General features: G+C 33.3%; 3 protein-coding genes and 1 pseudogene across 3 annotated transcripts; 2 read left to right on the plus strand and 2 right to left on the minus strand.

Moving 5' to 3' along the window:
• The first annotated feature begins 6,854 nt into the window (after window positions 1-6,854).
• On the plus strand, window positions 6,855-9,883 carry LOC114756498 (heme oxygenase 1, chloroplastic-like). Its single transcript, XM_028945447.1, has 4 exons — window positions 6,855-7,251; window positions 8,188-8,411; window positions 9,350-9,457; window positions 9,660-9,883. Exons 1-4 carry the CDS (start codon window positions 6,969-6,971, stop codon window positions 9,753-9,755), a joined length of 711 nt encoding a protein of 236 aa, XP_028801280.1. The 5' UTR covers window positions 6,855-6,968; the 3' UTR covers window positions 9,756-9,883.
• A 3,932-nt stretch (window positions 9,884-13,815) lies between these two features.
• On the minus strand, window positions 13,816-16,389 carry LOC114756499 (uncharacterized). The gene is made up of 5 exons (XM_028945448.1): window positions 16,213-16,389; window positions 16,032-16,129; window positions 15,423-15,492; window positions 14,621-14,717; window positions 13,816-14,119 (listed from the first exon to the last, which is right to left on the minus strand). The coding sequence occupies exons 1-5, from the start codon at window positions 16,268-16,270 to the stop codon at window positions 14,041-14,043; spliced, it is 402 nt and encodes a 133-aa protein (XP_028801281.1). The 5' UTR covers window positions 16,271-16,389; the 3' UTR covers window positions 13,816-14,040.
• A 174-nt stretch (window positions 16,390-16,563) lies between these two features.
• On the plus strand, window positions 16,564-19,009 carry LOC114756496 (uncharacterized). The gene is made up of 8 exons (XM_028945446.1): window positions 16,564-16,655; window positions 16,869-16,996; window positions 17,224-17,296; window positions 18,111-18,193; window positions 18,376-18,414; window positions 18,560-18,630; window positions 18,722-18,836; window positions 18,929-19,009. The coding sequence occupies exons 1-8, from the start codon at window positions 16,610-16,612 to the stop codon at window positions 19,007-19,009; spliced, it is 636 nt and encodes a 211-aa protein (XP_028801279.1). The 5' UTR covers window positions 16,564-16,609.
• A 2,204-nt stretch (window positions 19,010-21,213) lies between these two features.
• Window positions 21,214-23,212, minus strand: LOC114756497 (uncharacterized; annotated as a pseudogene).
• Window positions 23,213-23,439: the final 227 nt, after the last annotated feature.

Raw genomic sequence — 23,439 nt, forward strand, 5'->3', positions numbered from 1 at the left:
TTACCAGGAAAACCATGAGGGGAAAAGATAATTTTGCTGCAAAAAAATCTGCATTGCAAATAATTAATGGTGTGTGTCAATTATAACATAGGAATGTGGCGCTTTACATTTCTAACAATTATTCACAGAGTAGCATCAATCAATTAAAATAAATATAGTATTGGAAAGCACGTATTAACAATATAAAAACTATAAATTATTATTTTATGTGTATTAGAACTAGTTTTTCATAGAACTTATAATGACACTGGACATAATTTTAAAAAATCAAAAGGTACTTCCGTTGAAGGAGCAAATCAAATATTCGTATAAAAGGTACTTCCTAGTTTTATATGCTAATTAATCTCTTTTGTGTTGTAATTCTGATTGTGACTAATGCTTTTGAATTTCTATGCCAGAATATTAGTAGTAATGACAGTTGGAAAGTTGAATTAGTAAGGTGATTAATCAGTTGCGAGTGTTAAATCACCTAATTAGTTGGTGGCCCTAAATGTCTGTATATAGGGGCCTTGGAATGTGGCTTATGTAATTCCTGAATGTGCACTTAATTTCTGCTATGGGACTTGACACTTTTCTATGAGAATTGCTTGGAACTTCCACTGAATCCTCTGTATCAGTGAGGACTGAAGAGAGTGACATCAATGGAGCTTGCTATTCTCCGGTGTCCATCACTGATAACCCAATTAATCAATATAGCTGTCAACATAAAAGGAATGAAGCTTCCACAAAAACTCTGTTTAAAATAGAACACTCTAAATAGAATAAGATCAAACACAATGGCTAAAAACTTCTTGTAAGGGTAGTAAGAGAGACATCAGTAGATTATAATTCATAATAATTCAACTTTTTCCAATTGGAAAAAAAAAAAAAAGTGATTACTTTAGCAGAGCATTGGCCACTGGCGATGAGCAGAGCATCTTTGTCTTCTCTGTCAAAGAACCAGACAATGCCCAACACAAATTTGTTAGGCTAGGAATACTAATTTGGAATCTATGAGACCAAAACCAAGTTTGACAACACAGCTTGAATTGCAAAGTAGATAGTCATAACACAACCAGTGACCAAATGATTTAAAACTTGGCAACAGATTAGACAATATAAGTTCACTTAGATGCATAACACACCTAGTTCAGCAAAACGACCTTTGTTCATAAGCAAAATTGTCCAATCACACAAAAATTGGTAGATATAGTCATCTTCACTCACACAAAGGAGGCATATATGTACCAGCTGGCTGAGATACCAGAGGATTAGTGTATCTTCTGGTACACAAGGACCAGAGATAGCATCTTATTGGAATAAATCCAACCAATTACTTCAAGTAACATCTATTTGGATTAATGTCCTAGTTTTATATGCTGGTCTGTTTTATATTGCAAATCTGATTATGACTGATGCCTTTGAATTACAATTCCGGATGGATTGCCATGACAAAATATTAGAGAGTAAACTAAAATTGCTATGAAGCTTAGGATGTAGAATCTAAGAAAAGCTTCATGCACAATTTAAGAATCTGCTATAGCTATGTTTTTTAAATGGATAAAACGTGTGTTAAAGATTAGAGACATAAAATTGGAATCTGCTTTCTGAAGGGAAGGCAAGATCATTAAAAAATATAATATAATTAAAAACTATTTTGTTAGTCCATTTAACTTAACGCTGTTAATCTCATTAACAAAAAAATACTAGGACAACTCACTATTTAAATGCTGACATATTAATTTTTAATTAAAAAATATGTAAACTAAAAAAATTAAAATAAAACTTAATTAAGGATGTCATCAAACATAATAATTTCCTATGGCCGAATATTCTAACATGGTTCTATATGATTTACTCTTAAATTTTCATAAAAACAATGATTTAAAAGTATTATGAATTTTTAAGTTGTAAATTTTTAATTTTTTATGATCAACTTTTGAAATTATGATATTGGATCGACTATAAAAGTTAATAATAACAATAATCCTTAAAATAACTCTGATTTTTAAAATATTTTAAAATAAATTTTTAAAATAAATGAGATAATTTTTTCAATGACAAAAAAATTATATTTTATAATTAAATTAAAAAATTAATATGTTAGCATTTAAATATTAAGAGTTTTAAGGGACTAAAAATATACTTTTTAAATTTAATGAACTAAACTGGAAATTGATGTAAATTAAATAGCCAAATATATACTAGAACGTATAAAATATCGTTTTTTAATGTCAAATAATGTCTGAAATTTTAATCAAATTTTTTATTTTTCCCATTAATTATATTCTATAGCACTTTTTTAATTATCTTTGACACTCTTTTTTCCCTGTTCATGCTCCCTTTTATTCACTTTATAGAATTATATTTGGTATGGGGTAATATTTGGAGGAATGTTTTCATTAGTTTTATTTTATAATCAGCTACAAATTATGAAGAGACTAATAATACCTCAAGCCCTAATCCCAAAATGCTGGCTTTTCTTTGCTGTCGGATGCTAACGGAGCCTAAAGTCCATCACCGATCTCCTTCTTCCTCTATTGTGGCCCAAATTATCTGCCAACTTCTATAGTCGTTTTCCTTCCTCTTCATTGGGCAGTCCGGGGATTGTTGAAGTTTTTATACCAAAACATGAGGAAATAAGCAATCCCGATGCCAATGCCGATGCCAGTGCCAACTCCACCAGCCAGTGTCCTGTACCAAACAGGATCTAAGTCTTAAGGGGTGTTTGGCAACCTCTAAACCATAGTTTCAGAAGTACTTTTCTGTAAAATAAGACAAACTCCTCCACATATTTACTTCGTAAACCGTAAAAGTACTTCTGAAACCATAGTTTGGTTTCTATCTAAATATCCCCTTAATATAAATTAGTTTCAAATTCAAAATAACTTATGATATCCTCACAATCAAAGCAAGTAACATGTCCCTGGTGGGTAATCTCTTCCTTGTAATGAAGCCACATAATGAAAGAATGTTTAGGTAAATTATATTTCCCTCACAAAAGGAGAGCCCGGATGAAAAAGCCATTTACCATTCTGAAAGCCCTGTGCAAATTTACTCCTCAAGTGGATGAATTATAATAAATTCTCAACGAAATGTTTATTTTTATTTTCTGCGAATCATTAATGGTGTGTTTTGTACTCTTTTTTTTTTTTTTGATAACATCTACTCTTATTCTCATCTTAGGAGTTTATAATAGATATAAGAACTCTGTTGCGGCAAATGTTGCATAAATTAGAGAGGAATGCAAGAAAAATATTTACTATTAAAAAAATAAATGAATTATATTCAATTAAGAACTACTCCTCCGGTCCTAAATATAAAACCCTGATACACAATAGTATAAGGGTCTTATATTTAGGACTAGAATAGTAATAGATATATGATTGTGATGCCTAATAATATTTTTCATCACTTCTAATTTCATTTATCATAATATGCCCTCAAATTTTTGAAGCGGTATGGCAAGAATTTTTTGCATTCGCTAATGGCGGTTAAGAGGGTGGTATCCAGTAAAAAAATAAAACTTTCAACTTTAATTAGTTTTTTTATTTTTTTAGAGTCCTGAGAAGTATGAGATAATATGATAGCTTGAGTATACGCTTACACTTTAATTTGGATAATGCAGCATTCTAGATATAAATCTTATTTATGAAATATCCTGACAAATTATTAAGATAAAATTCTTTTTATGCTTGCCTATATTTGTCAATTGATAATGTTACGTAGTCTAAATTTTAAGCTAAAGAATATATTTAGTTTGTTGATTTTATAAAGAGTTTTAATTTGGTCCTTTAACTTTAAAAAATATATTTTTAATTTTTTAATTCTAAAATTGTTGACAAAAAATGATGACATAGAGATGTTAAATATTAATAAAAAATCTTCAAATGTTAACATATTAAATTTAATTTTCAAAATAATTATGATTATTACAAAAAAAAATCATTTATGCTTAATAATTTTATAGTTAAAGAACCAAATATATGCTTTCTAAAGTTAAGAGACCAAATTTAAATCTTGTGTAAAGTTAAAAGGCTAAATGCATAGTCTAACCAAAATTTTATTAGTATATTGATTTCATAAATATTTAAAATAACATTTTAAATGAATAGTTAATATTTATAATTCTGTCACTTGTTACCCTTGTCATTCTTTTGTTCCGCTTCTATATGGAAATGAGTAATTACCGCATTTCAACTGAACATATCGAAATTTTAATATTTAAAAATAAAATGAGCTTAGTTGAAGACAATCTTTAATTATGATTTTGTTCATTACAAGGTTACAATCCCATGAATCATGATATCCATTATACAATAAAATGATAAGTATAATTTGGCTTATGATGGGATTGTCCAAGACCTAAAATTTTGTTACATAATATTATTTCCAATCTTTAATACTATAAGATTTTTTTTTTGTGAGAACATAAGATTTACTAGAGGTATACTATTGTTATTCTATTATCAAAGTAAATAATTTCCTATCCCTCTGCGCACCTATTTCCTCTTGCACACTATTTTCTGGGATACAAATTGCATTAGTCAAATATCATCACCGACCATGGCAATTTTAGCAGTCATCACTATTACTAATCATTATTACCGTCATTTTTGCTTTTATCATTAGCTACCACCATCATCGATGACAATTATCACTAGTCACCATTATGCTACCTCTGATTCTAATTATAAAATCTTATTTGTAGACTATAAATGAAGAGTCATAATTAGAACCGAAAGTAATATTAAGGTGTTATAATTAGAACCAGAAGTAGTATCACTTACCATTATCAATGGCCACTTGCCACCGCCATTATAATAACATAAAAGGAAATCTCTTCTTTTGTGTATGTATATATCATAAAAGTTTTAGATGAATATATTTAAATTTTGAATAAAGGATATTCTTATAAAGTGATTTTTTTAAAAAGAAATTTCATTAACTATTGTTGCTACCGCCACGATCACAGGCCACAACTGGCGTCAACTTTCACTGCCTCTGCCACCATTACTAGCGCTCACAATAACTTTCACTGCCAGCTGCCATCGTTTCTTGTAACATAACAATTTTTCTCTCTAAAAATAAATATAGTATGATATTTTTAAATATATACATTTAAAATTTAGATAAAGGGTATATTCATTAAAAAAAGTTTACTTTTATTCTATACAGGATCATATATTATATAACCAAGTATATGAGATTATTAATTTATATAATACATTTTATACAATGCGATGCCAAAAACATAATATATAGTGTTAAAATTTTCCCAACTATTATCCTATCAAGCTTTTACATGTACAACATTTTGTTTTTGCCAACACGAGCTTTTACAGTAAACTGCTTGCGAAACAGGCCCTAAATTATGTCTACAATCCACCTTTTTTCTTTCTAAGCCCACGTGTCATTCTATTAAAGATAATTCTATTTGAGACACTGTCAAATATAAAGAACTAGTTTTTTTAACTGGACCTGCTCTATTAGTTGACAATTTACATATTACAGGCACTAAATCAGATATGTATAAAAAGGGTCTTGTGACCAACACTAAAACCTCATTAAAAAGTCTACAATAGAAGAAAAATAGTCACCGCCATCACCAATAGTACTTTGACTCAACCAAAAAAAAAAGTTCATTTCCCATTTTACTTGGGCTAACATTCTTTCCTATATTTAATGCAACCTTATCTTCCTACCCATCCAAAATTTCTAGGATCCAAAAGAAAAACTACGAGTAAAACAAACCACTCACTCTCTGTTTTACCTAAATCACAAAAGGTTTCTCTCTGTTTTGAAAACATATATGGACGTCCTATAAAATTAAAAATATATGTTATATAAACCTCCCTTATACATTTAAGATTTCATTTCCATCCACCTACTTATTAGATAATCGTTAAATTTGACTTTTAAACTTTTATTTTGACCAAAATACTCCTCCTTCACACAAGAATTATTTAAACACTTATATTTGTTTTTATGCGAAACATTTATATTTGTTAAAAAAAAACTACTTTTTTTGTACGACCGAAAATTCATTTAATACATCTATTTTCAAACCTTCTAATATGTTATAAGATTTATTAATTCTGGTCATATTATAAAATTTTATAATTTCAATATTTCATCACATCAATTCAAATATATTTATTTAGGGTTTTTTTAGATGACTAAAAAATATTTTAAATCCATTTTTTCATCATATAATATAAATGATGAAAGTTGGAGAGATTATATAAATAATTTAAATTTAATATCTAAAATTTCAAACAAAAGATTTTGTTGCAAACGTTTATAAACGTATTTACTTAATTATAAATTTATTTGAAGAATTAATCAAATTTATAAGTTCCACATTAATTAAGTTATTTAAATTTTTGTCCTAAAAACATTAAAAAAATAAATATTTGCAAAAAAATTGAGGAAAAGAAAAAACTTTGAAATATTCTTCCGAAAAATTGTGATCAAAATTAGGAATTTAGTATGATGAAGGGTGAATTAGTAAATAAAAAAATTTAATATAATTTTTAATTTAAAAAAAGCATTTTTTGGAAATATTTTTAGGTGAATTAATGGTTTGGATTCAACTATATGTTTTCAAAATACATCAAATGCTCGAGTAATTAAACCAAAATGTAAGGAAGTCAGTGTGTTTTACCTTTTTTTTTTTTAAAAAAAAAAAAGGGATACTTCGTCACGTTTCAGTTGTGTCCCTGTTTCTTTCGCTTTCGAGTGAGACTGGTCGATCATTTTATTTGGAAGGTTTGGTGAATCGTGAACGTCTCATTGATTCTGTGGGCTGTTTGCTACGTCACTGCCATGGTTTCTCCTAACCCATCTTCTCAATTCAAACTCCTTTTTATTGAGCTCTTTATCAGCATACCTCTTCAAAATCTTTCCATTGCCGACGCAAAATATAGTTCAATCTTCGCCGAGAAGGTTGACTGTGAAATCTCGGGCTCCTCTTGTGGGATTAAAAGATGCCATTGAAGGCCGTTGCTGGGTCTGCAACGACGGCCGAGAGTGCCAAGACTCGTCACTCTGGTGAATCGAAGGGGTTTGTGGAGGAGATGAGGTTTGCGTCAATGAAATTGCATACGAAGGAGCAGTCTAAGGAGGGAGAGAAGCGTGCCAGTCAGCCTGAGGAGGGATCAGTGGTCAAGTGGGAACCCACAATTGAGGGGTACTTGAGGTTTCTTGTGGATAGCAAAGTGGTTTATGATACACTGGAGAAGATCGTCGCTAATGCTGCTTTTCCTGCTTGTGAGTTGCATCCATGAGTCAGTTTTGAATTTTTCCTGATATTTGTTGTTATATATTGTTGATTTTTTTCCCCTTGGGGTTCTAATTCTACTTAATGTTGGCTTAAAGTTTTTGTCGCTGATTTGTGATTTGCATCTGAGTTAATTTTGAATGGTTGCTGATCTTGTTGTTACGGTCCAACTCTACGGTACGTTGGCTAAGTGTTTTTTTAAATCCCGATTATCCCTTTGTTCTCTCTTGCATCGTGACAGATAAATAAGGTTATGCAATAAATCCACTGCCAAATATTTTCACCTTTTTAAGCTTTCTTCTATTGTAACTTTAGGATTTCAATGGAGCAGCGGAATTGGTGGATGATATTATGGTTTTCGAAATTTTATTTGGTGCTTTATTTAAAATTTGAATCACATAAATTTTTTATTGTCATAATCCTGGCTAAGCCATGATTGGAACTGATGGTGTACCTGGGTTAAAGGGTGTCGCTGAATACACACGTTCTATCATTTTAAATTTTAACACTTCCACCCTGTTTTATAAGTAATCTACAATTCATGTTATAACTTATCAGGCTTAGTCCATACACACTTCAAGGTTTGCTGTTTAGAAAATGAGTGTTTAAAGAGCTAAAGAACAATGTGAACCATGCAAACGCCTGACCTTTCTCTATCGAAACAACTCAGAGTAACAGACCCGTATATTTGAGACTTCTTTTCTGTTTCATCCTCATAGTTTCCTCTTTTGGGGAATTATTGCTGCCATTTATATTTGTCATTTCTGGCTGACAATATATATATATATATATATTCATTTCTGGCTTTTAGACTTTCTTGACTCGTAAGTTGGTGTTCCTTGATGTTCATAAATGTGAAATTTCTTGTATATTTATGTTGTCAGTTCTTGTGGCTAGATGATGAAATTCTTAGTTTGTTTCTGTAGATGCTGAATTCAGAAATACAGGATTGGAAAGGTCTGCAAACTTGGCAAAAGATCTGGAATGGTTCAGGGATCAAGGTCATACCATTCCGGAGCCTTCTTCACCTGGTCTGACCTATGCACAGTATCTTACGGATTCATCCGCAAAGGATCCCCAGGCCTTTATTTGCCACTTCTACAACATATACTTTGCCCATTCTGCTGGTGGTAGGATGATCGGGAAGAAGGTAACTGATCATTTACATGAAAATTTTCGCTAGAGGTTCATTGTCTGTCATGATGATTTAACAAAAACTAACTGGTTTAGAAGTCTCACTCGTGGATTGGCATGTCTATAGCATTTTGAAATGGTTCTTTGGTCCATCTTCTTTAGTCTTCATAATCATTACTTCGATTGTTACCCGTTAGACATGATTCTGCGTATGGAAGAACGATGAAGATTTGAAGATGAAGTAGAAACATAACTGGTTCTTTAGTCCATCTCCTTTAGCATAAATTCTTCATGATCATTACTTCGATTGTTACACGATAGACATGATTCTGAATATGAAAGAACGAGGATGATTTGGAAATGAAGTAGGAACGTAACTGTGGTTCTTTAGTCCATCTCCTTTAGCGTAAAGTCTTCATGATCATCACTACGATTGTTACACATTAGACATGATTCTTAATTTGAAAGAATGAGGAAGATTTGAAAATGTGAGTTGGAACATAACTTCTTCCACATGTTATATGGATTCATGCGCAAAGTTTTACATTGGACAACAGTAAGGATAACCGTCTAACTGTCAATATGCAGTCCTTTTTACAGTTTCGCAGCAAATTTACTATTCATGGTCTGCTTTACTACCTTCTTACTATGCTTGCCTAACTCAACTTAGTGTGAAAGAATTGAACAATTAGATTCCTTATTCATCTGTGTTGTTAAGAATGAATCACCATCCAGCATTTTCCTTGTGTGGCTAGCCACGTGTTTTGGTTTTGGCTGAGTATGTTTTGATTTCCAGCAACAATGGAACTCACATCAGTGTTGATTCTTCTCATAACGATATATCTTTATGATGTTTTAGGCTTTTTATTTCCACGATTTTATAGTCAATGCTTTGGTGTTATCCTGCTATAGTCAGGGCATTATTCCCATTTCTTAGTTTTTAGTAACCTGCAGGTAGCTGAGAAGATACTAAACAACAAAGTGTTGGAGTTCTATAAATGGGAGGGCCAACTTTCCCAACTGTTACGAAATGTGAGGGAGAAGTTGAATAAAGTTACAGAAGTGAGTTTCTTGTATCATGAATCTTTACCTGCTTACCCATAGGTTGTTGTTCTATAAGTTCACTGGGTGTCAACAATAATAAAATATGACATAAAATGGAGTATTTTAGTACAAAAGCTTATTTTCTTCTTTATTTAAATCTGCTTACGGGGTATTAATTCAAGTCGACATTGTAAATAGTTTGCTCAATGGTTTTCGTCAGGGATGGACCCGAGAAGAAAAGAATCATTGTTTGGAAGAAACTGAGAAATCATTCAAGCTTTCAGGCGAAGTTCTGCGTCTGATATTAGTATCATGATGATATTTCTCTATTTGCTATTTGTGTAATTATTGTGTAAATAATGGCAAAACCTTGGAACATTGTGGGACAAGCAAATTTGTAGTTCAGTTTAAACCACAAATTAAATTTTATATTAGGCATTGAAAGTAGTACTACCTCCGGTCCTAATTATAAGAATTAGTTGACTAATTTGAAAAGATTAAGAAAAAAAAGTTAAATTAGTTATTTGTAATAAATATGTGTTGTATTTCTTTAAATGTCTTTACTAATCAAGTGTATTAACTAGAACTATTATTGTTAATAAGACTATATTAGAAAAATATATATAAATATAAGAGACAAAATGGATTAGGGTTTTATATTTAGAACCAAAATAAAAGTTAAACAAGGTCTTATATTAAAGACCAGATGTAGTATATTATTATCAATTCATAAAGTTGTGTTTTTATCCCCGGTCCAATTCATGAAGTTGCTATATATTTGTAATCATGCACGTTGTTAGCTCTTTCTTGAATATGTAAATTTTATTTTCAACTAGTAAAATTAATATGCATGTCCTCATGATTTTCACTTTATTTTTAATTTAGTTCTTGTAGTGTTTTTAAAATTTCTGTTGGGTTCTTATAATTTATTCAAATATAGGTATTAATTTCTATACTTATAATTTGTAAATTTGTAAGAGAAACCAAATTAATAGTTGATGATGGCTTATGAGAAGGATGAACTGGACACTTCTAGTAGGATTTTATTTTGGGAAAATGACACAAAAATAACATTTAAACTTCAAAATCCTAAAATGGTCACTTGAACAAGTAAAATCTCAATTTAGGTACAAGTAACCAATATGGAATTTGTAAATTTGTTGAAATGAACATATTATCTTTTTTTTTTATTGTTTTTAAAAAACCAAATACCCTGACTAATTGGCAAGTCATTGGAGCTTCGGTGTTGGCAGCGGCTGCTAGAGCTCAAGTGGCCGCAATCACCAGAGCTCTAGTGCCGGCTGACAACTAGTTGTCAGAATTTCAGTGGTCGGCAACTTTTTTTTTTTTTGAAAATTTTTACAACTTAAGTAATATAGTTAACAAATTCTATAACATTATTAACAAGTTCAGTATAGTAGTTAACAATAGGTTTTTTAGGAAATTCAAAATGTAATATTTTTATAACTTTAGTAATGCTGTTAACAAGTTTCATAACTCTATTAACAAGTTTGGTATAACATTTAACAGGAGGTTTTCTAAAAATTCAAAAAGTGGTTTTTTTTTTTATAACTTTAGTAAAGTGGTTAATAAGTCATTAGTGATATTAATAACTCTTATAACCATAATGGTTGCCTAACAAGTGAAAAAATTTTGTTGTACAACATTTATAGAGAGCTAATATTAAAAACATTAACCATGTTATTGAAGTTACAAAAATGCTACTTGTTGAATTTCTCAGAAAATCTGTTGTTAAATGCTATACCAAACTTGTTAATAGAGTTACGGAATTTGTTAACGACATTACTGAAATTGTAAAAATGCTATTTTATAAATTTCGTAGAAAATATATTATTAACTGCTATATTGAACTTGTTAAAAATGCTACTTTTTAAATTTGAATTTCTCAAAAAATATGTTTTTAAATACTATACTGAACTTGTTAATAGAGTTACGGAACTTGTTAGCGATATTACTAAAGTTGCAAAAATACTAATTTTTAAATTTCCTGAAAAACTTGTTAACTGTTATATTGAACTTGTTAAAAATGCTACTTTTTAAATTTGAATTTCTCAGAAAATCTATTATTAAATGCTATACCGAACTTGTTAATAGAGCTATGAAACTAGTTAATGGTGTTACTAAAGGTGTAAAAATGTTACTTTTTGAATTTCTTGAAAAACTTGTTGTTAACTACTATGTTGAACTTGTTAAAAATGCTACTTTTTGAATTTGAATTTCTTAAAAAATCTATTATTAAATACCATAGCGAACTTGTCAATGGTATTACTAAAGTTGTAAAAATGCTACTTTTTGAATTTTTTTAAAAAACCTGTTGCTAACTGCTATACCGAAATTGTTAATAGCATTACAAAACTTATTAAACATGTTATTGAAATTGTACAAATTTTCAAAAAAAAAAAAAAGTTGCCGGTCACTAGAGCTCCAACGACCAATCATTGGTGATGGTGATTGTCGTCGACACTAGAGCTCTGGTGACCAGCCAACCAGTAAGAGGATTTGGTTTTTAAAAAACAATTAAAAAAAAGACAATATGATCATTTCAGCAAATTTACAAATCCCAAATTAGTCATTTACACCTAAATTGGGATTTTGCTTATTCAAGTAACCATAATTGGGAATTTCAGGTTTAAGTGTTATTTTTGTGCTATTTTTTCTTTTATTTTTGAATAAAAATTTATTTATTTTTTATTTATTTCATCTATTCCATGATTGGAGCAGGAAATACACGTTACATCATGATTTTAAGTCAGAAGAGAGATTTCATGGAGCGGCAAATCTGTTTTGTCCATCAATATCAGCATGCACCTGAATTAATTTTGCTATATAAATCTAAATTAACCAAATTACAAATTATATTTAAAATCGAAACGGGCCTTTCTATTGGTTCTTACATGCGGGAGCAAAACAAACAGTATAGAGCATAAATAAAAGTGGTCTATGGGCCTAGCACGCAACTCAGAGTGAAAGATGGATAAAAAGATTCAACAAGTCCCGACACTACTAACAGGATTAGATTTAACGGAATTGGCTAATTTCTCATTTGGTAAACTAAGATTTGAATCTCTATTAGAAAAAATATCCACGTTTAGTGTTCAACAATATTTCATACATGATTATCTTTAATCAGATAATACCTGTGCTTACCACACAAAAAAAAAAAAAAAACCCAACAAGTGCGACTAGCTAGTCCTATTCTTTCAAATTACCCCCGAGGCCTTTGATAACTTAGCCTCTTTGCATTTCCGATCAAGCCAGGCTCACCCAATATTTCCATCCAACCGGCTAACCTAGTTTGATTTTCTAAACAACAGAACAAAAAAAAAAAAGGGGATGAGAACAGAGTTGTTTATATTTTATATTTATTCCTTTAGATTCTATTATATATATAATTAAATATATCAAATGCCTTCTACCTTTTCCAGCTCTCCTTCACTGTCCAGTCTTCATTATCAAAACCAAAATTAAATCAAAATACTCGGTCTTGCCTTCCATTTTCAATCATTGTACTTAACAAGGGCAGAATTCCCCTTCCATGCTACCCGCGAATCTTCAACAATCAATTCTCAGTTTTTCACTGCAGAAAAAGGACTTTCAAGTGGTTGAGGAAATACATAACTCTGCAGCAAAGGTGGTGGTTGAATTACAAAAACGGGCATGTTGCTAAAGACCCCTTTTTTTTTTTTTAAATTATATAAGGCAAAAATATTTGAGGTCACAATAAAATCAAACTCACAACCTTTCACTATCATGGACAGGCTCTGGGCCCTAGGCCATAAAGCCCCATAAGAGCTAACGACATTTTTCAAACTTGTCAAACCTCAATTAGACCATCATCAACCTGATCTTTTAAACATTCACCAATAAAACTTTGCGAACTCATTCAATAATGCAGGTTTACAATTAGTTCTTCACAAGATAATGAACTAAAGTTTGAATGCCTACTAAAAGAATCCCACATTTAGTGTTCAAGTACCTCGGACATAATTACCTCTAATAGGAGGATGATTATACTCGGCACCAAAAAAAAGGAAAAAAACAGAGCAGGCTATGCCATGGTTCATCGGAGCTTTTGGAAGGACAAGCACAGAAGAGATGCCAAAGCGAGGAACAATTCTTCCATGCGATGGACCGGCGTGAAGGATTTTCAGCCACAACTACATTTTTGCTGTCCCAGAATCTTCATTCCATCAAATTAAGGAAGACGTCTTCTTTCTCATACAAATGACACCATCCTCTATCCATGGGAATGATGTTTATGGGCCCTTATGGCGAACCAATCACGCTTAAGCAAGGAATGGAAAGAAAATTTCCGTTTCTAGGGCCAAGATTCTCGCAACCAAACGAGCAGGAAATATTGGAAAAATCTAGCAGGTATGCACTGAATGAAGTCATAAACATCAATCAATACAAAACGATTCTACACTTCCCTTGCTTCAAGGTAATATTGTGAAAACCGTGAAACAGATGCTGTTTCTTACAGACACAATTACATATGGCAATATTTAGAAACAAAACAAACAAAAATCAACAGAGGAACATTTGATCCACCTTTTCTCTCTATAGGCAATCTTGCGACTCTAATCATCAAATGAGCTCAAGAATCCTCCCAGAAAACCAGCTCCATTACACTCTCCACACAAAACCTGTTTCTTACCCCTGCAAGACATGCATATTGGAGAGCTTTAGATAAAAGAAACTAACACCTACTAATATATTTTCAAATTCTGAGATTTGCACTTGTTCAAATTCAATTTTGTAATTTAGCAAAGTCGCCTAAACTTTGCCTAAGAGTAGTGGGACATTATACAGCAGTTGCAACTGAAGCATATAACTAAGGAGAAGCATAAGATGATGCAACTATTCTTATCACCAACTTCTCTGCTTCACTAATTGATTTGGTTAACAGAAGAAAATGAACCCAGTTTAGACAGAGCTATGCGTAATATATTGAAGCGTAGCTACACATGCATCATGTATAAAAACAAAGGCGCAGAATGAGTGGATATCCATATGCATTGTAACATGCTGATGCAAGGTGCTGGAGGCGGAACATATGCATATATGGACTTAATTATTCACTGAAACACAGCATAAGATAGACACGTTCGCACAGGACAATATTAAGGGAAGGACAAGATGAGCATTTGATGCAGCTACCTGCAAAGCCAACATAGTCCACCAGCTTTAAACTGCCCATTGAAGTGATCTACAGAATTAACTCCACTTCCTTTGCACTGAGAACATGATATGGCACCTAGAAATTGAACCAAAAGAATAAATCATGGGGAGTCTAATGCTGACGTTTGTACTTCAAGGGAAAAATCTCTGCAAGTCCACCAGTTCACTAAGAAATTTGGAAGCACCGATGGCGTTTAAGGCTGAAGATGCAAAATATAAATCCTAAATATGCATTAAAGGGCAATGCTAACAAAAAGAACAAGAAATTTCCCTAATTAAATGCGTAGTAGGCACAACATTATCAGTAGTAACTAGATGATAATGCATCAATGTGTCTCTAGTTTAATCAAACTGACTAAACAATGAACAATCAGATTCTAGAAGTGACGTAATTATTTCAAATGCTCCACCACCAATGTAAAGATCTACATATGGGAGTACATGAAAGTAAATGCTAATTTTCAGATTACCCAATACAAAAGATAAGTCATGACCAATCTACTATGTCCAAACATCACAGTAAAAGCAATGTGAGGATATCACTGAGCATATATCAGTATTCATAGGAAAAGCTAAGGAATCGCTCAACAAGAAAGAAACCACTCGATAATCAACTTTTTCCTTGAGTCTATGTTTTACCATCTAGTGTTGGTACTAAACTAGCTGCGATGCATTTAATCACATGGAGATATAACTGCAATAGTTGGACATGTTCCAATCAATAGAAAACAATTAAAACGACAATAATCCCAAAGTAATTGATACGATACATTTTACTTACCATTTCCTTCACAGTTAGAACAAACGATGCTCTTTGCTTTGGTGGTGCTTTGATTATTATCATTAGTAGCCTGTATTCGAGCAAGATTAGAGTGTGCTTTAAAACAATTTGTTAGCATGATAACAAAAACTTTGTCAAGTAATACATCTTCATATACATTGGCCAATAATTTCAAGTCCTTAATCAATGTCATAGCATATGACACTAGCCACCAAATCCTCTCATAGAACCTCAGCTTGCTTATTGCCTACCTACTTCTTCCGAACAAATCCCAAAGAAACCATGAATCAACGTCATCAAATATGTCGAGTTTGCAGTCAATAACCCAGGCATCATGAACCATAACAGCCATAAAATTCACTGACCGCCAGCTAATTACCCCATGATCAACATAAATTCAGCTAACCCAGCATTGCTCCTTGCTTTACAGCAACAGTAAGGCAACGGTTTATTAACTGTGCGGTCTTCATCACACTATGTATCACAAAAACTACACAGAAACTGATCCCACATGACACGTTCGAGCAAAAGAATCCCTTTATTAACTTGTATCAGCAATAATCAATAAGCGTATCCTTTCTAAATGGGAAGCTGAAAACAAACTCTCACCTTGATTTCGAAAGACTGTAAGTTGCGAGCTTTAGAATTCTGACATGCTTCGATTATCTGGAAAGCCTTTCGGTCGACCGAATTGCGGGTCACTATCCCTATTCAAATTAATTAAAAAGCATTCAATAACACAACATTCGCAACCTCGGAAGTTCGAGAAGGTTCAGAAAGTCAAGAATACCTGGTCTGTTTGAGGATTTCAAGGAACAAATTGGAGTGGAGAATAGAGGATGCGCCATGTACTGGAGTTCAAATGCCTTTGCAAAGCCTTTGCTTTCTCAGAAGAAAAATATCGAACGGATTAGCCAACCAAAGCCTGAGGCTGAAGTGTGTGCTTTTAGCCGTCTAGTGGCACCGAACCCAACTTGAAAGTTGAAACAGATAAGGCCCTCTTCTCCGCGAGTCAAGTTTAGGTTCGTATTCCGCAAATGCCCTTGAACAAATCCCGAATTCCCCCGTGTATTCCATTTCTTACGGCTAAAAAAGGTGGGTATTAACGTAATACTATTCACCCCAAATTGCATCCCCCACAGAAACCAAAAAAACAAGGACGTAAGCAAAATTGGAGACTAAAAGAAATGGCGAGCTCTCTGTTGTCGGTTTATCGCTTTCTTCCCTCGCGAAGTAAGCTTAGTGACATTTATGCATTATTTTAATCTCTTTTGTTGATTAATTTTGTATAACTTTTATAGGGTTTTCTTTGAATCTTACAATTAATTAGGAATTGTGATAATTCTTCCATAGGATATACAAGATGAAATTTGGGCTGTTCTTCCATTTTCATGGGGAAACATTTGATTTGGAGCTAATTGCGTATACTTTATTTGTTTGTTCTAGAAAAGGAAAATGTAGGATACGTTACTGACATCAAGACATCGTTGTGCGGACAAGTACTGTGTGATCCCAATTCTTTGAGAAGAGAGATAGCTACTCGCCATGGAAGCCGTCTTGTGGTTTCCTCACTGGTTACTACCGAACTCTTCCACCAATATATGCACATATATAGTTATACATAGTTTAGTGATTTACAAGAAATCATTATTATGATTAAAATAAAAATTCCATAATTTTAATTTTCTAGATGTAAACATGCCGATATAAGGATGCTCAGAGCAGCAATGCTTACATGGTTTTAAATCGTAGTTTTGGTTTTAGTTGTGTAATTCTCGCTGTTGATTTTCTTTGTCGACAGCTTGGAAGGAGAGTCAAGACCAGAGAGACTGTGATTCCCGACCCAGATTACCGAATTCCAATTGTTTTGCTCGGTAAAAACTGGTTCTTCCTTGTCTTATATGTGCCTTAGCACACATTAAGCTTTGCGAGGGAGCAATAGCCCTTATAACAATGAAGAGTTCTAATTGACTAGAAATAGGTCCATAACTTAATGTGTTTGAAGTTAAACACGAATGCATATTGTTCTCCGGGAAAGATGAATGTTGAAAATGGTAGTCAAAATAATACTTGGATGACCTGTACATTAATTGAGATATCAACTAGACTATGGTGACCCATGAATGTTTGTAAAACTTTTCTTGGTAATCAACTTTCATAATGCTTGTGGACTAATATCATCTAGAATTTCATAATCGTAAGCAGCCACGCAGCAAGTATAGAGGCAAGCAAACTATTCTTTCACTTTTTACCGAAGAACTTTATTGCTATAGCTCTTTGCTTGGGGTGGTGATGGAAGGTTACAATCTTAGAAGGCAAGAACTTGATTCACACACACACACACACTCATCTCCTTCAGTGTGCTGTCTTCTTCTTGGGTATTGGTCATCAGGTGAATGTTTACAACTATAAAGAAAAGGAAAATTCCTTTATGAGGATATGGCTCCTGAAAATTGCCAGCTTTGTGCACTTGCAAATGTTGAGGATGCTGGGATCTAGTGGTTCCCCTACCGTGTACCCAGTGATGTATTTTGATAACACTTGATTGTATTTCCTTTTGTGACCTTTTTCTTGGGGGGGGGGGGGGAGAAGAAAAGAAAAGAAAAGAAAGGAAGTGTTCCATACTCCTGTCTCTATTCTTATTCATTATAAAATAGATAATGATGACTTTAAGTTGTATCATATCAGGTATAACTGGTGGGTTGGCTTACACAAATAATGTGGTTCCTGCTATCCCTGTTGGTCTCCTCGGTTTGCTTCTGTTAGTCCAGGTAATTATCAATAATTGAACTTGTAATTAAGTGGATGAGGTTTAATTAGTATTACATGTTAGAGAAGCTTTACAGGCTGCAAGCATAACAGGATCTGTTTTAGCTGCACTACTTTTTCCAGTTCTAACTTCTAAGAATCTAGCTGAGTGCTTCTCTTGTGATGTTTCCTTTCGTTTCCTCAGACCACTAGAGTTAGATTCGTTTTTGATGATGAGGCTCTGGTAAGTTCTCTTCTCACCTTCCCGAAACTGTGGTTATTGTTTGTTATTTCTTCGTGTAAATGTAGTTTTACCATTTCAGGGTTTTTGGTTTTTATCATTATTGACAAATAAAATTAGCATTAGTCTACGAACTTTATGGTTTCAGGCGGTAAAGGTTGGTGACGAACTCAAGGAATCAGGTGAAAATGTCTTTGTAGGTGGGAAAAACCGTTGGAAGTAAGTGGATAATTTAGTTATGAAAATCTAATGAAACTAGGATTTCATAAAAGCATGAGAAACAAAACAAAATTTGCTTGATGCGCTTCAGGTATTCAACATTTGTTAATTGGGAGTTTTGGTGGCCTAACTTCCCTATCTTAGTGTACTTCAAGGAGAAACAAACAAAGCCCGAGGGACAAATTCATTTCTTCCCTATAATCTTTGTAAGCAGTCTAGAACTTCAAGCTTTTGACATTTTGTTTCCCTTTCTGTTTTTGTTTTTAATTGATCGTCACTGCTTTGTTAAAACAAGCAGAACGGGAAGCAGCTTTACGATGTCATGGTGGAAAGAGCTGGCTCTTCCCAAAACAGTGGACCAAAAAATCTTAAGGAATAAGCTTTTGTATCTGAGTTACTTTCATTCTATAGATCCAAGGGTACAACAAATCTGTGACCTGTACAGGTTGAAGTTATGTATTATGTCTATCTTATGTAAGAGTAACTTTATACTGTGTAATAAATAAACTTCATTTTACATTTAATGCGGAGGGCTCCATTTGAAATCACAATTATATTGTTTTAATCTTCTATAACTTGGCATGTCCTCCAATGGGATTACTAGTATGATAGTCTTACTTATTCTCAATAGTCAATTTGTGAGATGTTTCATTTGAACGATTTATTTTCTTGGGGCGAAAGCTTTTCCACTAGCAATGAGTAGATTTTTTTTTTTGGCTTAAGGAAAAAATATATGTACACTTGATTTGCATTCTAACACCCAGATTCTTTCTAGTGACAAAAGGATAAAATAAATAATTAAAAAAGACAGATAGGAATCACACTTATTAAACTGAATTCGAAAAGTGATAATTAATAAAAAAAAATCACCGAGGTCCATAGAATTCACGGCTTATAATTACTGCCGGGGAAAATCGATCTAGAGGTCCTTATAATTTTATCTCAATCCTGTATTAGATTTTGTAATTTATTGTTCCAATTGAATCCTTATTATTTGATCCAATAATTTCAATTTATAAATTTTATGAAACGCGCGTGTTAAAATGATGTAAAATGAATTGAAAGAAATTTCATAAAATCTATGAAATTCTATAAATTTAAAAGTAACTAATTTCACGTTCAATGATAATGTTTAGAGAGAATCACTACGAAATTTCAAATAAAAACATAATACTAAAAGGTTTCGTGACAACATAACAGCCTATAATTGATAAGCTTCAAATTGCAAAATGATAACTGTTACTTGTTATTGATACTTATTAGTAATTTTTTTTTTTTGGGACTCAATTATAATTCTTCCTAATGTTTATAACAGATTAAACTAAAAAAAAGTTCAATTCCAATTTGAGAAGTTAACACTTCATAATACCAAAATGGGAGGAAATCGCAAATTGTCATTTTAAAATTAAGGAAATTGACAACAATGCCTTTTATTAAAAAAAGTCTTTAAAAAAAAAAAAAACCCAACCCCTCACCAGAATACCGTCGCGGTGCCCATCGTTGGCACCACCCTTTAGTGGTTTAGGCCAAAATATTGCATAATTATTGGGTTACCAATGTCTTGCTATCAATATAATCCAAAACATAATATAAGTTATCTTCTCAATTTTAACTACCTGGTTGTTGACAATTTTTTATTAAGAAAAAAACAATACCACACCACAGTTTAACAACTTTTGATTAAGAAATAACAGCCTACTTTTTCAGATTATCAACAGCTTTTATAAGGGTATTAACTGTATTTCAATAGGCATTAATAACTTTTAATTAAGAAATAACAACATCACAATAAATAACAACCCATTTTTTTCAAGTTATGGACGAATTTTGTGTGGGTATTGATTAAATTTCAATAGGATTAACAACTTTTGATTAAAAATAACATCACAACACATCTTTAACAATTTTTGAAAAGAGATTAACAAGTGGCTTTTTTCTCAACTGAAAATGCATTCTCACAAGCAAATCTCACTTCCTTTTTGCCGCCACCCCACGCGCTTACAAGCTGAATTGCCAAATTCTTTGAGTGACACAGAGGGCTTAATTACTTCGTTTACGATAATTTGTTGCTTCTCAAATACTGGCCTCAGCTCATGAGTAACAAGATGGACAATGGATAGCTTCTCCATTCATTGTTCATTTCAATGTTTATGCAGTTTGGTTATATCAGAAAGCGTCCAACGGCCGACATGGTAACCATTTGAAGCGGGCATGTGATGTGAGGCCAATTGACCATTAGCATTGTAATTTCACTACATCTGACATACATTTGAAGAAAAAAATGGATAAATCAAATTTCAAACAAAAGAACAGGAAATCAAACCTAAAGCTCCTAGAGAATACACCTCAAGCTGCAGATCTATTTCCAACTCATATCACTGTGTGAGATTCATCAAGATATTCTGAAGCCTGCTGTAACCATTCAATCCCTAACTCAGTCTCGCTAGCATTTGTAATCAAGAGAAATTCTACCCAATGCTCTTTTGTATTATAGATAGCTGAAAAGCTAGCTAATCAAAACTGATTAAAATGAATATGCCAGCGGACCCCACCATCCATCGAGAGAAAATTTGAAGAGGAAAGTTATGTTGAAGCCTTCTTGGTGCAATGAGCATCTGTGCCATGCTGAGTACAATCATGATAACACCACAGTTTTGAGAAAGTCCGCGAATCTTTTGCATGCATTACTCGCCTGCAACAAGCGCTCATCTTCCTCATATATGAGATATGGGGCCTCACTTCCTTTCTTGAGAGAAGCTTCGATGCTCCTTTAAGCACATGATGTTCCCATCCCTGAAACTCTATTAGCAGAAGCACTGTCTCCGACTCAGGAATCATTCATCTAGAGGAACAGACTTTACTTGAAGAGCTATCTCTTCATTGGATTGAAATGCCAACTTTGCACCAGTTGCAGAAACAGCACTATTGTCCAGCCGACCAACCAACTATAGCAGATCAGCAAAATATTTATAAGTTTGCAAAGTGTTTTTGAAGTGAAAGAGAAATAGAGAAAAAAAAGTGGATATAAAGAGCAAGAAAATGGGTTCCGCGTGCTCATTCTTTGCGTCATTTCCTGTAATACTTAGTTAAGATCCAAATGACTCATCTTTATACTGGAACTACGTAGTCTCAAGTTCTAACCAAACTACAAATGAGAATGAATTCGTGTTGTAATTTTGTCAAACTATTGACAGCTTCAACCACGAAGCAGAGAAGCATTATTTTAAAATAACTTCCACCGTGACAAGTGATAAATTGCGCATGGTACAGACTTTAGGAGCCTTAGAGAATTATGATTCAACAGTATATCTAGAAGATATTGTTAACGCTTATAGATGGATTCATCCAAGCCCATCCAATTAAAGCCGTAAGCCACAACTTTAGCTGTGCATATTAGTTAACCATTATTCACAAGTCAATATCAATAGCCTGTACCAGGGTTCCCCAACTGATCTTTCAGTATCTTGCTATCACCTACAGACCACTACCTCCGGTCCTAAATGAGGTCTTATAATTAAGACGAGAGTTAGTACAATTTTCTAAGTTTCTGACACAGCTTCACACATCAAACTTACATGTATGCCTCAACTTCATTAAATATCTTCATACACACACAGATTGAATCTATTCCGCTGAATTCGGATCCTAGGGTGCCTCAGAATGCAAGAATAAGTAATTGTTCGGAAATTAAGATTAGAAGCAACTCGAGTAGAAATAAACCTTGGAGGTATGCTACTCAATTTCCAAATCTAAATTTATTGATTTAGAAATGAAGCCTAAGCTAAGCATTTAGCCAGTTACTCCCCTCACTTAAAATTAATCCCCGACAAGCTAAGCCATTTTCTGCCATCTCCCACTAATTCGTACTTCACCATAAAACTAAGGAAAATCAAATTTAATGCAAGAAATCAATCAATAGCAATCGTCAAGAAACAGTACCTTGTGAAAGGTAATGTTACCAAGCCGATCCGATGCTGCAGCCTGAAATAGAGTGACCAATTCCGCCACCCTATTGAAGTAAATCCCTTCACAAATCTTCTGCAAGTTCTCGAAAACAGGTTCGAATGACAGAACCCGAAAACCCATAGCCGAGGCAGCGAAGCTTGCCATCCCACATTGGCGCCCACATCGACAACAAAACCATCTCGTCCTTCGCTTTTCATCCTCTCCAAAACATCCTGAATCGTTGCCGAAATATCGGGTTTCCTAAAACGTTTCCCTTTGAGGATTCTGACAATGTTCTTGTGAGGCTTGTCAGGCAAATTTCCGAAATCGGAAAGGGAGTACAGAAACGGGTATCGAACGCCTTCGACGGTGCTAGCAATCACCGGGTGTGCTTGTGGAGATTTGATGCAATCGAAAGGAGAAATCGCGTGGAACGAGAGACGAGTGTCTACGGCGAGGAAGCCAGGACTGGGATTGGAGGGGCGAGTAGTGAGTGGGAAAGAAGATAAAGAGAAGGATAAGAGAACAGAGAGAAGTAGAAGGAGGAATCTCGGGGAGCGTAGTCCGGAGGGTTTATCTCTTTTCCAGGCATTTGCCATGGAAAAGGAAATTAGCACTTCGTGGGGAAAAAACTTTCCGGGAAACGTAGGATTTTGAAGGAAAATGCAATCTTGATCAGTCAAGCGCAGCAGAAGCCCTTTGATCTATTTGGGGCAGCTTATTTCAGAACATTGCGTTTTCAGAATCCAAGATCGAACAAATGGGAGAAAACAGAAAACACAGAAAAGTTGTGCACACTACTGGCAAGAAACAACCGCTACTTTCTGCCAAGAAAATTTCTTTGCAGTCGAAACAGCTATCACC

This window comes from Neltuma alba, unplaced genomic scaffold (assembly GCF_004799145.2).
Source record: "Neltuma alba isolate B1F8T4 unplaced genomic scaffold, ASM479914v2 tig00010417_pilon, whole genome shotgun sequence".
NCBI lineage: Eukaryota > Viridiplantae > Streptophyta > Magnoliopsida > Fabales > Fabaceae > Neltuma > Neltuma alba.

Coding starts and splice junctions, on each gene's coding strand:
- LOC114756498 (XM_028945447.1), top strand. CDS start 6,969: ATGCCATTGAAGGCCGTTGCTGGGTCTGCAACGACGGCCGAGAGTGCC. Junction 7,252..8,187: donor TAATGCTGCTTTTCCTGCTT/GTGAGTTGCATC, acceptor TTGTTTCTGTAG/ATGCTGAATTCAGAAATACA. Junction 8,412..9,349: donor GTAGGATGATCGGGAAGAAG/GTAACTGATCAT, acceptor AGTAACCTGCAG/GTAGCTGAGAAGATACTAAA.
- LOC114756499 (XM_028945448.1), bottom strand. CDS start 16,270: ATGGCGCATCCTCTATTCTCCACTCCAATTTGTTCCTTGAAATCCTCA. Junction 15,493..16,031: donor TACAGTCTTTCGAAATCAAG/GTGAGAGTTTGT, acceptor GCTCGAATACAG/GCTACTAATGATAATAATCA. Junction 14,120..14,620: donor GGACTATGTTGGCTTTGCAG/GTAGCTGCATCA, acceptor CATGTCTTGCAG/GGGTAAGAAACAGGTTTTGT.
- LOC114756496 (XM_028945446.1), top strand. CDS start 16,610: ATGGCGAGCTCTCTGTTGTCGGTTTATCGCTTTCTTCCCTCGCGAA. Junction 18,194..18,375: donor GTTTGCTTCTGTTAGTCCAG/GTAATTATCAAT, acceptor TCGTTTCCTCAG/ACCACTAGAGTTAGATTCGT. Junction 18,415..18,559: donor TTTTTGATGATGAGGCTCTG/GTAAGTTCTCTT, acceptor TTATGGTTTCAG/GCGGTAAAGGTTGGTGACGA.